The 15,325-nt window shown below is 44.6% G+C and overlaps 1 protein-coding gene across 1 annotated transcript; it reads right to left on the bottom strand.

Moving 5' to 3' along the window:
• Positions 1-279: 279 nt before the first annotated feature.
• Positions 280-7,113, bottom strand: WNT16 (Wnt family member 16). Its single transcript, XM_063134866.1, has 4 exons — positions 7,016-7,113; positions 3,761-4,038; positions 2,108-2,394; positions 280-1,323 (listed from the first exon to the last, which is right to left on the bottom strand). The coding sequence occupies exons 1-4, from the start codon at positions 7,111-7,113 to the stop codon at positions 859-861; spliced, it is 1,128 nt and encodes a 375-aa protein (XP_062990936.1). The 3' UTR covers positions 280-858.
• Between the last annotated feature and the right edge of the window lie 8,212 nt (positions 7,114-15,325).

Genomic DNA, 15,325 nt, shown 5'->3' with positions numbered 1-15,325 from the left:
ATGTAAGTAGTAGCATACTTATGGGGTTTTTTGGCCCACCTCTGTCCTAAAAAGAGTGTGGCATCACCCTTCAGAACACCTCAAAGTGGAGGGAAATAGGCAGGTTTCAGGTGATGGCTGCCTTGAAATACCACTACAGTATTCTCACCAGGCTGTTCCCTCTCTCTCTCTCTGTCCGAAATGATGGTTTTATGAACAATGGAACAGAGGAAAGTGAAAAGCCAGGGCGTGGTTACAGCTACAGTATAGACACCATTTGCTAAACTACTGTGTACTCCAACCACTTGGCCAAGTTCCAGATCCACCCCCCCAAGAAATCTATTAAGCTCATCTTTGGCTCTGCTTCGTTAACCATTGTGTTTGCCACTGGGCATCTCAGTCTTTCCCCCCACATTAGAGCTGTCGAGCAAATGGCTGCATGGCCATCGGTTGTGCTTTGCTTCCAAAGGCCTCTATAAGCGAGTGTCCTAAATGGACAGGAGCTTCACATCGCATACAGGACTGGGCATTGTATTGGCCTCTGAATATTCAAGTCAAAATTTTGGTTTCCTTGACCATTGTGCATGTCCAGTGAAGACTTAAGACATCGCTGCATTCCTCTTGACGCAACCGATCAAAACACCGAATGTCCATAACCACCATAAAGAAAGCGAGTCAATGTACCACCCAATTCTGCAAATCCTTCGGGTGATCCAAGCCTTCGCTATTTGTTGCTTTTGTGCAGGACTGCTCCTTACCACCGCGTTGCTCTTTTAATTAAAAAACAAACCTTTTGGACCTTGGGCAATTGCTCTGCATCTTGAGTCTTCTCCTTAGCATAAGCCTAGGAATGGTTCTTAGTTGTTGAGGCAGAGACTTTCATTTGCAAGTGTGAACATCAGTCATGGTCTCGCATCTCCTACAGCGCACGTAGCAACACCAAACAAACTTGCACTCGCATCTCTCCACGTGCCTGACCACATGAGTGTTGTATCCCCGGCCACAGCAGAGGAGGTTGCATCCATCCGGTCCCTCTGAAGTACGGTTGCATTCCCTTCCCTGCGTCCCCGGGACTCCAAGTTTGCGATCTTCAACACAGTAGTTGGGAGACCTGTTGATGTACAGCAGATCTTCTTTGCGGATGGGGATCTTTCGCTGCCTCTTTTCCTTCCTGTGGATCTTTTTATTCAGTCTGTCTGAAATCTGGAGGCTGTTTTCATACTTCTCTTTTAAAAAGCTGCCAACTTTGGCAAAGGATGACATAGTTTTCCAGCACGTTTTTAGAGCGCAAGAGCCAGATACACCATGACAACGGCAATCTACCGACATCAGTTTTGCTACAGCCTGGAGAAAGAGATTAAACCAAAGCAATCCACAATCAGACAACATCAGTTTCCACCCTGCTGTCCCATGAACTAGGATGCTACTAAGCACTTGCCCAAAACGCTTATGTGTCTATTGTTTATTTAGAACTCTGTTTCAGAAAACTGAGAAGTGAGAAACCCCCCATCTACTGAACCCCAGCAAAAAAAGAAAAAAAGGACATGTGTCAGTGGGCGAGACCTGCTTGCACAACTAAGGTTTAGTCTGCTATTTTCACTGCAGGAGCACTTGCGGCTGAAGAGGCAGGCCTTTTTTCAAAATGGCCAACAGCCTATCTCTTTGGTCATGGGATTGAATGACGTTACAGCACCAACTTTAGGCCCTTGTGGAGGGGAAGAGAACCATCCCCTTATGTGCTTAACATGCTGTTTCAGATGCTTACACAGATTGAGGATAGTCTTCAGGTGAATTTTCTCTCTATTTCGCCACGGCCTTTTGTATCACAGCTCTGTTGATTAAATACCTTCAGTTGTAATTTGCTTGTTTCAATATACTAAGTAAACTGTTGTGTTAAAACTCTAGTCTCAAGTGTGCCAGTCACCCCACATCTACAGCCTAAACCCCACATTACTGGGGAGGGTAAAGTAAAAAGAAGGAAGGTGGGACTCTTAAGGAGGCAGAGATCCTTAAGGAGTTGCTCAGGGGGTCCAGAACATGGAAGAAACTCTGACAATGGCACTCATAGCTATATTGATGAGGATGGGGGTAGGAAGTAGTAGTCATAGTGGGAAATTCTAATCCATACCAGTCTCCCAGCTTCATTATTATGTAAGTTCATGGCTCTCAGTCCATTTCCATCTTTTCCAGTGATGTTCTTGGTAGGGCCATCTAAGAACTTCCTGCTCAGCCACATGCCATACTGGATGTCATCGGAGCAGCCACCCCAGTGCCAGCCTTCACTGGCTGAGCCGCCATTTTGCAGCATGCTATCACAGGAGCATTCAGTCATATTCCCTGCACTGCAGGAATGAGTCACTGAGTGCACAAGGCCGGCCGCCGTCACTGCATAGATAAAGGCTGTCTCTTTGGTACCTAGGAAAGAATGCAAGGAAATCTTGTTCAAAAGATCAGCCGCACATCCTTGTAGCCAGATGTAAGTTCTCGATGCTGGTTCACAGATGTCAGCATGGCTCATACAGCCAGAAGAAGGAGCAGACAGCTTGGTCCCACTTGGGGGAATATTAGTTCCACTGAAATTCAATTGAAGTCAATGGGACACAACATATTTCAAAGGGACTTGAGTGTGACCGATTTGCTTTAGATTGGGTTTCAATAAGGTGACATCACATAAATCGAGGGCTGCAGTACAATGTGAAATTTCCTCAATTAATTTCTGATCCAGCATTTCCCAACCTGGTGCCATCCAGATGTGTTGGGCTCCCATCATTCCCAACCAACATGGCCAATGATCAGGAATTCTGGAAGTTGTAGGCCAAAATACCTTGAGGGCACCAAGTTGGGGAAGGCTGCTTTAACCCAATTGCCAAGCCCTCTTCCAAAGTGAACATGTTAACTACTACATCACTTATAAAATGGACGGAGCAAGTTCTAAAATGGTATCACTGTTTCCTTTGGGCAATAAAGAAACAGGTTTATCTTGCCAAGCACTGACAAGAGCCCTCCAAGATAGGCTGGCCCTATCATGAGGCAAAGCGAGGTGGTCATCTCAGGTGCCAGATGCTTGGGATAGGGGGGCAGCAGAGAGGTGTTGGAAGGATACAGCTGTGGGCATTACACAGTAAGCTACCTTGCTGTCCTCAGGTGTGGTGGATGATTCTGTCCCATTGCCAATATCGAAGTAAGGCTCAACATTTTCAGGTCAGCTTCTGTATGTGGAATGGTGTGTGTGGGGGTGTGTGTGCCATTTTATTCTTTGCTTCAAGCAGCAAAACGTCTTGTGCTGGCCCCAGCAGAGGCCCTTCCCACCCTCTAACTGAGAATGTTGATGTCCAAGAGATTTTACAGCCTGACATGAAAAACAAGATGGCACCTCTCCCCTATCCTGCCAACAGAAGCCAATTGGACTGCTAGTTGAGCCTTATTTCAATGCAAGTGAAGGGGCAGCATCTCCCACCTTAACTGAGGGATACAGAGAAGTTTAGGGGATCAGGACAAACATTGGGGAACACCCAGCTCTGTCCTCCAACACAGAGGAATGGCCAGGGAGTTCAGGAAGAACAACTAGGGGTACTGCCGCTGCTGCCACCTGAGGCAGTTGCCTCAATCTGCCTCACAGTAGGGCTGGCCCTGCTGAGGACTGAACCTGAGAGATGCAAAGTGTCTAGTTGACCCCAGGACTGCAACACACCTTCATATTTAAACTTCCTCAGAGGTAGAGAAACTGTGTGGCTCAAAGTCCTTCATAAATCATTTGATTTTCTTCTATCAGAGGACCTACCACTGCTCAGCTCGTAGCCAAAGATGGAGAAAGCAGGAGCCATGGAGATGGGCGAAGGATTGCTGGAAAGCGAAGGGGCCGTCTCTGGAGAAAGTAAACAGTTCCACCGCTCATGTCTGAACTGACTCCGGCATTCCTGAATGCCCAGGCGTGCTCCTTCCTGGATGCTGGGCAGCAGGGAGGGCTTCTTCTTGCACAGGTCTCTTTGGCGGCCACTCAGAGGCAGGTTGGCACAACCCAGTTTTTCCGGGACACCAACCGAGGCAATGCCCAGCCACCTGCAAAAGCAGCCCCTGGGGTGAGACCCAAGCACCAGACATTTCACGTTACGCAGTAGTCGTTATAGAGAGGCTGGAGCATGACCAAGCAGCAGGCCAATAGAGCCATGGCTTCACAGCCCAGGGATGAGAAGTGATACAAACAAATAAGCAGACAAGGGGTCAAAGGAGCACAGATGAATGGAAGGCACTACAGAGAATGATGGGGCCCCTACGGCTCCCTGCTAAGAGTAAGGATAGGCCAATAGGATACAAGCAATATTAAGAACACCTTTTGATCATTGTTGGGTCACTTCTGAAGGCTCCTAATGTGATATTGGGAACAGCAGCTCCTGCGACAATGGTAATGTCTCCACAAGGGGTGAGGAACAGGAGATACCTGGTCACCAGTACTCCTAGGCGTGACCATATCACACCAGTTTTAAAATCTCTTCACTGGCTGCCAATTAGTTTCTGAGCGAAGTATAAAGTGTTGATTTAAAGCCCTACATGGTTTGGGTCCAGGCTACCTGTGGGATCGCCTTCTCCCATACAACCCGCCCCGCACCCAGAGGACCTTCTCTTCTGCTGCTCCCAGACTGTGGAATGGGCTGCTGGAGGGACTCGTCAACTTAACAGTCTACTAACATTCAAGAAAGCTATAAAGACTGATCTCCTCCAGCAGGCCTATCCAGTGGAATTTTAAGATGTTTTTAGGATGTTTTTAACAATGTATATTATGATTTAATTCAGTTTTATGTATTTTATCGTTTATTGTTGTTTCCCGCCTCGATCAGAATAGAGAGGCAGGTAAGAAATTATTATTATTATTATTATTATTATTATTATTATTATTATTATTATTATTATTATCTGTAATGAGAATCCACTAGGATGGGAGGGAGGGATGGCTGAGCACATTTATTGCCTAAGCCAATTCTGCTGCTAGTCCTGGGGCTGCTAAACATGGTGCCCCTGGATACCAACGTGCCCTCTGGGCATCCACCAGACTCACTGACCCTCCTGATTTGTGTTATTTCTTAAGGATTTTTTTAAAAAAAATAAAAACATTTTAAAAATAGATTAGGAAGCTGGCAAGCTGCAAAGTGAACTATTGTCCTGAAGTGGTTTTATGTTTTGCAGCTCACATGTCACCTCTGCCTTGTATGTAGGTTTGTGGGCAGGTTACTTTTCCACCAGTTTGCTTTCTGGAAAATGACTGTTTTGTGTCAGGCTATGCTATGCCCACCATGGCAGCCATTTCCTGAAAGGGCAAGCCCTCCCCCATGGCAGCCATTTTGTGAGAGTGTCCACAACACACTCTCAAAATTGCAAATGTGTCCACTGACCCCAAAATGTTGGGGACCCCTGCCTGAGCTAGTTCGCTTGAATTAGCAGCCATCTGACAGGGTCTGCCACACAGCCACCACGTGGGCTGTGGCTTAGGCATTCCAATTCATTCATGCGACGCCTCCAAAGCTGGGACACACCCATAGAGATTGGAAGAATAAAGTTAATTGTACGCTCAGAACAAGGTAGCTTTCCCTTTTGATCTGCAGATATGGGGATTTCAAACGCCATTCTTGGAGTTCCCTTGGAAAATCCAATCATATCAAAGAGCAAAGAGACACTGCACAACGGATAGACAAGATGGACAAAGATATCACCTTAGCATCAGGACTGCAGTTAGCAACACATCCTTGCAGACACTCAGGCCAGTTAAAGGAATAGTATTTGCAGAATCTTTTAAAAAACACATTCCGTGAGCACCATATATTGCAACAGACGTTGATCTGGCGTTACTTTCAATATGCCATAATTTTGTACTCAGAGGAGCTTAAAGAGCTGTGGGGTTGTTTTTTTAGTGCATGCTATTCCATAGGAAGGTAGTCTTTAGACACAGTAGTTTTGTGCTAGTTGTGAATATTGTTAATGAGGAGTTCATGGCGACGACAATGCTTAAATAGAATGTGGAATTTTAAGGCTGTCTTTTGTATTTGTGCTTTTAACCTGTTGGTTGTTTTATTGTGGTTTTAATTTTTGTGAACCGCCCAGAGAGCTTCGGCTATTGGGCGGTATAAAAATGTAATAAATAAATAAATAAATAAATAAATTAAAGCGTTTTCAATTGTAAGGCTGAAATCATTTGTTTTGTTTGTAATTACCTAGGGCGGTTATGGGCTCTCCCACACAGAGGCAGCTATGCTTTAGGGTGGATTCCTGCATTGGGGGGGGGGGGGGGGTTGAATCGATGGCCTTATAGGCCCCTTCCACCTCTACTATTCTATGATTCTATAATTTAATATAAAAGCTACTGTGGGCAAAATATACATTCAATTTTATAACACACATTAATTTTTACACAGGGCAGAAAGTAGTGCAAGAGAGGCTCAAAGACAGCAATCCTATACCTGGAATTAAAAGCCACTGAACTCAATGAGGCTTACTTCTGAGTAAGTATGCATTATTAAAGTGAGTTTTAAATTGCCTTTGAGGTTCCCTCAAGAACAGAAGAGGATTCGTTTTTCTTTTCAGGGGGATTCTTAGAAGAAAGTGGCCTTAAATCATTATTACTAATGGCCCTTTGATTATCACTAATGTGGCAAAGTGACATTTGCAATGGCAACGAGCAATATTTCTAGCCAATGGTGTACAGGTTCTAATTGCGCATTGCAACCCACTCTTATACCTCCATTTGGAGCGTTTCTAATATAATAATAATAATAATAATAATAATAATAATAATAATAATAATAATAGGTTGCATGTTGTACAACTGCATTCCAAAGATGTGGAATTGCAAAAGTTGTCCTGCGCAGAAAAGCCCTTCCACTGGTACTGTATTACAGACCCGGGCGATTCAAAACGCGCACGTGTGAAAGGGCCCAAAATCCGATTCCAGGGCAAGGAGCGCAGCCGCCCGACGCCACCGGAGTCCTCGAGGCGGAGCAGGCAGATCCCCAGCCACGCCCGCCTCCCAGCCCACTCCTCTACTCACATCCAGTTGCCGTGGGCGCCGCAGGGGCGCAGTTCCAACAGCACCGCGGTCCACAGCACGCACAGGCAAGGCAGGCCAAAGGGCGCCCCTTTCTCCATAGCCAACGCATGGAGTTCCCTTGAGAGCCGGAGCTCCGCGCTCTTGCTCTTCCCGGCTCCTTCAGAATCCTTTTAGCCTCGCACCCAGATCACCTGCGAGGGAAGCGAGATCAGATAACGACCCCCAGGCCGGATCAAGCAGGGGCCGCATCGGGGTGCGTGGGTGGGGGAGAAAGCAGCGCCCCATTCAAAGGTGAGAAAAGTTCTGAAGGCTTGTTCTCGCTTCTTTCAACTTTAGCTTCTTCAGCTCCCTGCGAGCCGTCTCATTGGTTAATAGCAGGTTATAAATATTAAACGTTACTCTTATTGGCTGAGGCGGGGCGTCGAAGATTCCAAAGGACTTCCCCACCCTCGACGCTTTCCATGTGTTCATAAAAAATAATGTCATGTAATATCTTGAGACCTTTGAACGTCGAGGGAATCTTGTCTAATTCCAGGAGGGGAAGCAATCGGAGCTCTGTAAAATTAGGGTTGGGTCGAATTAAAGAAGAAAAGAAAAGAAAGAAAAAAGCACCTTGGAGGAATGGGAAACTAAACTGCACTGGAATATGCATTATGAAAAAATGTTCATCTATGTTTACCTTGTTTTTATTTTATGATGAATTCCCTTCATACCATTAGAGGTTACAAAATAATGATCTGGAACATGGTAGCGACATAGCAGGTTAAAGTTTGGCTATTTAGAAAAAGTATACATGTCAACATTATAATCATTACTGTTGTTGTTTCTAATAGTTTGCTCCCAGATAAGTGTGCAAGAATTGCCACCTCGCTTGATTGTCTAAAGAAGTTACATTCAAATTATTATCTTTAAGAAATCAGAAGAAGCAGATATGGTGGCTGAATTAAAGCCCAATATTAATTTAGGATAAATTCAGACCTTATCCTTGACTTGATAAAACACCAATGTGCGTATACAACAGAATCCCCTTTGGATTCCTATATCACTAGAAACAGACCATCTCGTTAGAACAGATTTAGACACATTTTATAGTTTTTATATGTTTATCACCTCTTAAAAGACTTTCCTTTTCTTTCATGGAATTGCCACAGATAAGTGGTGGTCCAGTTCAACATCTCTTAGCATTGCCAATCAAATTGATTTTGGTCAAGAGGGCAGGGCTCCTGCAGCTTTAACTGTTGTGATAAAGAATTTCAGCAGGTGCTGCATGTATATAAATGACACCCGCTGAAATTCTCTTTTCTAAACAACTGTTAAAGATACCGAAGCCCTGTCCTCCTTTTGACATGGTCACCCTAGCTGGATTTAAGCCTGCCTTTCCAATCTCCACCCCCTGTGCCCATTTCTTACCCACCCCTAACATTCTGTGAGCAGTGAGTACTTGGGTTTTTTTTCCCTTAAAGATTTTTTAAAAAAATATTTTTTGCAGTATCTTCCTTTTGTGCATGGGTGGTGTCATTTTGACTATGTAAGCAACAACACTCCCGGCCTTGTTATCGGCAATATCATAGAAAGGAATCTGGATGCACAGGATTTAGCTTAGAGCTCAGGGTTGAATTTGGTGCTTTGGTTTCTTCCAGACTGCAGGGCCGACCCTACCATTAGGCACAGTGAGGCAGCTGTTTAAGTGGCAGACCCTGGGGGCCAGTTGTCTCGTGAACTTTCTGGTTGTTCCTCTCTCTATTGGAAGAAAGAGCTGTATATGCCACACAACTTGTCCTGGGACCCCTAAACTAGCCTGCTGCCTCAGATGTGGTAGATGACACTATACTAGGGTGACCATATGAAAAGGAGGACAGGGCTCCTGTATCTTTAACAGTTGCATTAAAAAGGGAATTTCAGCAGGTGTCATTTGTATATATGGGGAACCTGGTGAAATTTCCTCTTCATCACAATACTTAAAGCTGCAGGTGCCCTGCCCTCTTTTAAATCTGGTCATTCTAGTATAGCTCCTACAGCTTTAACTGTTGTGATGAAGAGGGTATTTCACCAGGTTCTCCATATATACAAATGACACCTGCTGAAATTTCCTTTTCTATGCAACAGTTAAAGATACAGGAGCCCTGTCTTCCTTTTCATATGGTCACCCTACACTATACCATTGTCAGGGTTAAAGTAAGATGCAACTGCCAGTCTGGTTAGCTTCTGGGGAGAGGGCACCATCTTGTTGTTCGCCTCAGAAAGCAAAATGTCTTGGGCCAGCTCTGTCAGCCCTGTTATGGTTCCATGAACTAAAATAAACCTCACTCTCTCTGCTATTATCTTGATTTATATCCAAAACTGCTAACTTCATCAAAAGACATCTAAGTTGCCTGAAGACAAGGAAGCATGTTTGCCTTTATCAGTGCAGAAATCTTTTTTGCAGTTTTTAGTTGGCAAAGGATATGAGAGAGGTGAATATTCTATAAATGAGATAATTTTACTTTTGGAAATATTTCTGCTGGAGTGTGTGTGTGGGGGAACTTGTCACGCTTCCCGAACTGCTGCGTTCGACAAACGAGAATAGTCCTATTTAACTCAGTGTGGTTTCTGGATTATGTGGGGTTTGTAACGTTTGAGAATACTGCTGACGTTGATTGAGAAGTCCTGCGTGTTGCTATGAAGCTATGTTTGGGCTTCTTCACATAAGACAATAGGTGGATCAAACCAAGGTTTATGGAGTCTGGCATTCTCTTTATTTTATTTTAATTGCTGTCATCTGGTTTTAAAATTAATCCCTCCCCACCCCAAAACAGCACACACACACACACACACACACACACACGAACACGAACACACACTTTGCAAAAATTTCAAAGGGAATAGCAATGAAAAAGAGCAATTAAATGGGGATGAGAAGGTATATATCCAGATGTTCGGGACTTCAACTCCCACAAACCCCTGCCATCATGGCCAATGGTCAGGAATGCTGGGAGTTATATCTAGATGACTTTAGATATAGGGCAGGGGATGGAGTTGCAATTAAGAGGAAGACAGGTCTATCAATGGCTATGATCCATGGTAGCTAAATGAAACAGTGGCCAGGGTAGATGACTCTGGGAAGCTCACAAGCAAGGCATAAATGTGATAATCTGTAGACCAAGCAGATTATCACATTTATGCCTTGCTTGTGAGCTTCCCAGAGTCATCTACCCTGGCCACTGTTGGACAGCTGCCATCTTTAGTAAACATACATTTGGCAGGGCCTTTTCAGCGGTAGCACCGCAGCGAAAGAATTTTCTTCCTGGGGATGTCTGCTAAACCCTCTGGCTTCCCATGTTTAGATGGGCACTGAAAACCTTTTTGTACCAAAAGGCCTTTTAAAATTAATTTCTACGATTTCTATGTGATCTCCTTGTGTTTTTTAATGCTGCTGCACTTTGGTGTCTTCTGAAAAGGGTCAGTGTGTGAAAAAGGGCATACTTTTATTAGCCAAAACATACCGACAATTGACGTAATTGAGTGTCTCTAATTTTATTAGAGTTACTATGAGTTGTTATTAGGTTTATTATACTGAGAGTGTTCTACCCGGGTGACCTAAAAATAATTTTTAATAATAAATACTATGAGAGAGGAAGGAGGAAAACTTTCTCTCCTCTCTCTCCTGCTCTCCTCTCTCCACACTGTTCATCATTTTATAGGCTGATCTCTTGTCACAGCATAAGACAACTTTCTTCCAAAAACTGAGAGACACCGATGTGTGTGATGAACAGATGCGTCTATTTATTGTGCCATGCATATGGATGTCAATATGTGTCATGTGTAGCCTTCAAAATGTCCGCTTTCTACATGTAGAGCGATCCCTAGGTAGCTTGTGGGATGACATTTCTGATAGAATGTTCTCCAAGGTTCCACACAGGCGCTACTTCCATCAGTTCACAACAAGCAACATCTGGTTCTGCAAAACACCGAGTGGCTCCAAGCGGCCATGGTAATTTTTCCTAGAGTTATGTGGTTTGGAGAAATAACTGTGAAAAGTGCCAGGTATTTGGGGGTCTCAAATCCTACACTCAGATCTGATATCTGACACTTTCTTTTATACACACACAGTGATCCCGCAATGCAACACAGAGTTCACTCTGTGTTTGACTTTGACTTGATTTTTTTTTAAAAGAATCTGATCTAAGTTGGTTGCATCTCACATATTGTTTTAAGAGTCATCCACAAGAGTTATTAATATGAAGGACTCCTATGCCCATGCCTCCATTGGCCATTTGTCAACATTTCCTGTCAGGTAGAAGAACCCTAGTTGTGTGCAACTGTATGCTGGCAGAGGCCTCACTAACACTGAATATGGAGCCACTAGAGGAGTGGCATAAGAAGAGCCCGGCTGCATCAGACCAAGGGTCCATCTAGTCCAGCATTCTGTTCGCACTGTGGCCGACCAGATGCCTATGGGAAGCCAAGAAACGGTACCTAAGTGCAATAGTACAGGAAATGTTATTCAGCGGCATCCAGACAGAGGTGTCAGTCTGTGTGTATTGGGAAGGGGGCCATGTCCAGCAGACATGTTCTTGCTATCCCTTATGAATGCATGACTACATCTCTATAGGGTTTCATTTGAGCGGGGGCTCATTTCCAAAGCCTGAATTCAGTTCCAGGACCCAGTTTAGGGAGGTGGGGAGCGGAGAGTCTACAGAGGGGCACGCTAGACATTTGTAAAATTATTCTTGGTGTGGAGAAAGTGCATAGGGAGAACTCTTTGTCCCTCTCCTTCTCCCCTAAGAGTAGATATGATATTTATTGACGATTCATGACCAGAAAAACAAAATACTTGATGTATAAATTAACTTCTGGACTTCACTACCACAAGATGTGGTGATTGATGCTGGCTTTAATGGCTTTAAAAAAAGTTATCCATGATAGCTTAATGGAGCCTCCATGTACAGGTACAGTATATCTCTGTAGATCAGAGTCTAGGAACAAACAATAGAGTTGTGGTCCCCATTCACTGCTTCCAGAAGCATCTGGTTTCTGTCAGCAGACAAGTAGGCAAAACATGATTATCAGCATCTCATGAAATGTTTCTTAGAATTTCAAAACTTGACATTCAAGAATCTCCCCCAGAATTTGTAGAAAAGATTGCATATGGGCAGCATTGCTCTGACATTCTAATGTCAGTCTCAGTCAGTCCTGTAGTACTTTTTCATTGCATCTTCCTGTTACTGTTGAGTTTTTTGATCATACAGGACCATCTACTACATCTGTTACTGTTGCCACATTGCCTTCTTGACTCCTCACCTTCAACTAGTGGCATTGATGCATCACCGGTTGCAGTTCTGGAGTGTTCACTGTTTGCTGGGCAAAATGTTTTCCAGTAGTTTGAGAAATGAAGTTATTCTGTTCGAGCTCTTAGTTGCTGCTTCACTTAAGAGCCCTTTGCTTACCTTACAGAGCCCTTTACAGACCATTGTGCTCAACACATGAAGATTGAACTGCAGCTACGGGCATGGGGACATTGGGGGCAGGGTCTGCATCTGTACCCACATTCCCTTCCCTTCTATAGCTCTAACTCTACATGCGAGCAGGCAAATGCCTGTATAGGACTCCAGTGGTTTGTTTATGTATCATAGATTCATAGAATCATAGAATAGTAGAGTTGGAAGGGGCCTATAAGGCCATCGAGTCCAACCCCCTGCTCAACGCAGGAATCCACCCTAAAGCATCCATGACAGGTGGTTGTCCAGCCGCCCCTTGAATGCCTCTAGTGGGGGAGAGCCCACAACCTCCCTAGGTAACTGATTCTATTGTCATACTGCTCTAACAGTCAGGAAGTTTTTCCTGATATCCAGCTGGAATCTGGCTTCCTGTAACTTGAGCCCATTATTCCGTGTCCTGCAATCTGGGATGATTGAGAAGAGATCCCGGCCCTCCTCTGTATGATCAGCTGATCTGAGAGGACACAGTCATCACGGTCTCATCTTGTCCCATCAAAACCAATATATTTTTGTTAATATTGATGAACATTTTAAACTCTTTAATATGGGAAAATCTATATTGGTTAACATTGATTTTGTCTTACATCTCTTGTTTGTTTAAATTTTCGGTTTTAATCTGAGAAAATGTGCCTCATTTTGGTCCGGTAAGGATACGGATAAAAACATGTTGCAAAATGTATTCAATGCCCCAAATTAACAAGTGTGTAAGTGTGAGGCTGCCATTAAGCTTGAGACCCAGGCCAATTGGCTTGCCTGGCCCACCCTCTGACTGGTCCTGAATGGAGGCCAAATAATCCCCAAGTAGGCCATTCTGAAAAAGCAGCAATAGAAGCTCTATCTGGCCTTCGAAAGCAATAAGAATAGCATCTTCTAGGGTCGGTCACGCTGTATGTCCTGCATCAATGCCAGCCAATTCCATGGTGTTCTCTATTGTTAAACTGTGTGTGAGCGAGTGTGGAAAAGGCTTATTCACCTCACATCAAGCAAACCTATGGTCCATCAGTGTCCAACAGGAATCAGTGCCATTTCTGGAGAGACACAGGGACTGTCTAGATGTTGTCTTTGTCCCACACTGGCTGCGAATTGGTGTTGCGTCAGTTATATGACGCAGCCGCAGATTCGCAGCCACCACAGGGCAAAGAGTTGATGGTTCGCTTTAGAAAAGTTGGGGCTTGCCCTGACTTTTTTCTTCAGAGTGAGGTCACTGCAGTCCCTCCGCCGTGTGACCTCAATCCAGTGTCAAGCTGTGGGGTGGTCCAAGCAGATGGCAAAAATTGATTGGTCACTGGAATCCGAAGAGGGTAGAAGGTGACTCTGGTACCCGGATGACAGCTGGAAAACCGTTCGCTCCCTCCAACTGTCTGTATTATGCGCCACCACCCTGCAGCAGCAAAACTGTAGGGTTTAGCAGCAGAGCGGGGCCAAAGCAGCCCTTTGAAGGCAAGCGGGCAGTTCCAAAATGCATAACATTGAAGGAAGGGTGACAACCAATTTGGCATAGTCCTGAATTAACATTGCACAAGGGCAGTCTGGCATTTGTAGATTTTGCACATTTGTAACATGTGCAGGTCTTCTTGGAGGGAAACTTATTAACCTGTTAATAGATATATCCTCCTTTTCCTCTGTGCAAGTCGCACTGGTTATTCATTGATTGTTGATCCTCTGGGTCACATGTGTTTCTTTCTCCCGTTCCTTCTTCATTGGTTGCAAATGTCTATTTTCCGATATGCTGATTTTGAAATCCCAGAGAGCGGCCTCGTATATTCCCCACCAACTTAGCTTTGCACAAATACATCAGCCCTCTCTCGACCTTAAATCACTCTCACCAGGGGTGGCAGGCAATGCAGACAGCTCGTATCTTCAGTACAGGGATTAGGGATTGAAGCGGGGGTGGGGGGTGCGGATGGGAAATGATGAACAGGCAGACGAAGCAGCTTTGGTTGCTTGTCTCTTGGCTGAAGTCTGATTTTCTCATCTGACTGTGAGAGGGACAAGGGGAGGGGAGGTTATTTTCAGCTAGCCACAAGCATTGCCTTCCTAGTGCCTTTGTTCCCTGCCCCTTATCTTTTTAGGCAATTTCTAGTTGGTTCACACACACATGGTTTTTGTACACAGATGTTGGGGAAATCATATGTATGGTATGGATCGAGCATGCCTGATATATGTGTCTATTCTGCCATGTGAGAGGAAGCTATATTTGGCTGCAACTTCCCATTACAGATACAGAATTATACATCTGTGCATGTGACAATGTACAAGGTTTCTCCTGGACTCAAATAGGATTGTTGTGAGGCATGCTGCATGCAATGCCCCTCCTTGCTAAAAAGATGTGATTCTGCCCATTCAGTAATGCAGGTAAGGCAAAGTGTGAATCACCTCCTGGTATGTGTGCGCCTGCCTGCAGGTGTGAAAACCAGTATGAACTGCAAAAGCCTCAGGATTTTGCTTGCGGGGGAGGAAAAGTACATTTTTTTTATCCCCATGGATGGTGTCTTGGTAGGACAGCATGAATCTTCCTCTCTCCTTCTACAGCCTTCCCCAGCCTGGTGCCCACCAGATGTGTTGGATTACAACTCCCATCATTCCCAGTCATTATGGGAACAATGGGAGTTATAATCCAACACACTTCGAAGGCAGGAGGTTGGGGAAGGCTGCCTTTGTAGTTCTGGCTATGTACCCAGTGTCAGACAACATACTAACCTACCATGGGTTATTTCAAACAACAACCCATTGTGGGTTGGCATGTCCTGTGAACCATGTGTGTCATGCCCAAGGTGAGTTCTCCATCCCTTCCCAGCTGAAAACAACCATACAAACTATTGTCATATAATAT

The sequence above is a fragment of the Elgaria multicarinata genome, chromosome 9 (genome assembly GCF_023053635.1).
Source record: "Elgaria multicarinata webbii isolate HBS135686 ecotype San Diego chromosome 9, rElgMul1.1.pri, whole genome shotgun sequence".
Lineage (NCBI taxonomy): Eukaryota > Metazoa > Chordata > Lepidosauria > Squamata > Anguidae > Elgaria > Elgaria multicarinata.
The sequence above is the reverse complement of the archived record's forward strand: the minus strand, read 5'-3'. Positions and strand labels throughout refer to the sequence as shown.

Bases quoted from the DNA above. Each gene is read 5' to 3' on its own strand.
- WNT16 (XM_063134866.1), bottom strand. From the start codon at position 7,113: ATGGAGAAAGGGGCGCCCTTTGGCCTGCCTTGCCTGTGCGTGCTGTGG. The intron at 4,039-7,015 runs GTGAGTAGAGGA...CTGCTTTTGCAG, and splicing joins GGCGCCCACGGCAACTGGAT to GTGGCTGGGCATTGCCTCGG. The intron at 2,395-3,760 runs GTAGGTCCTCTG...ATTCTTTCCTAG, and splicing joins TGGCTACGAGCTGAGCAGTG to GTACCAAAGAGACAGCCTTT.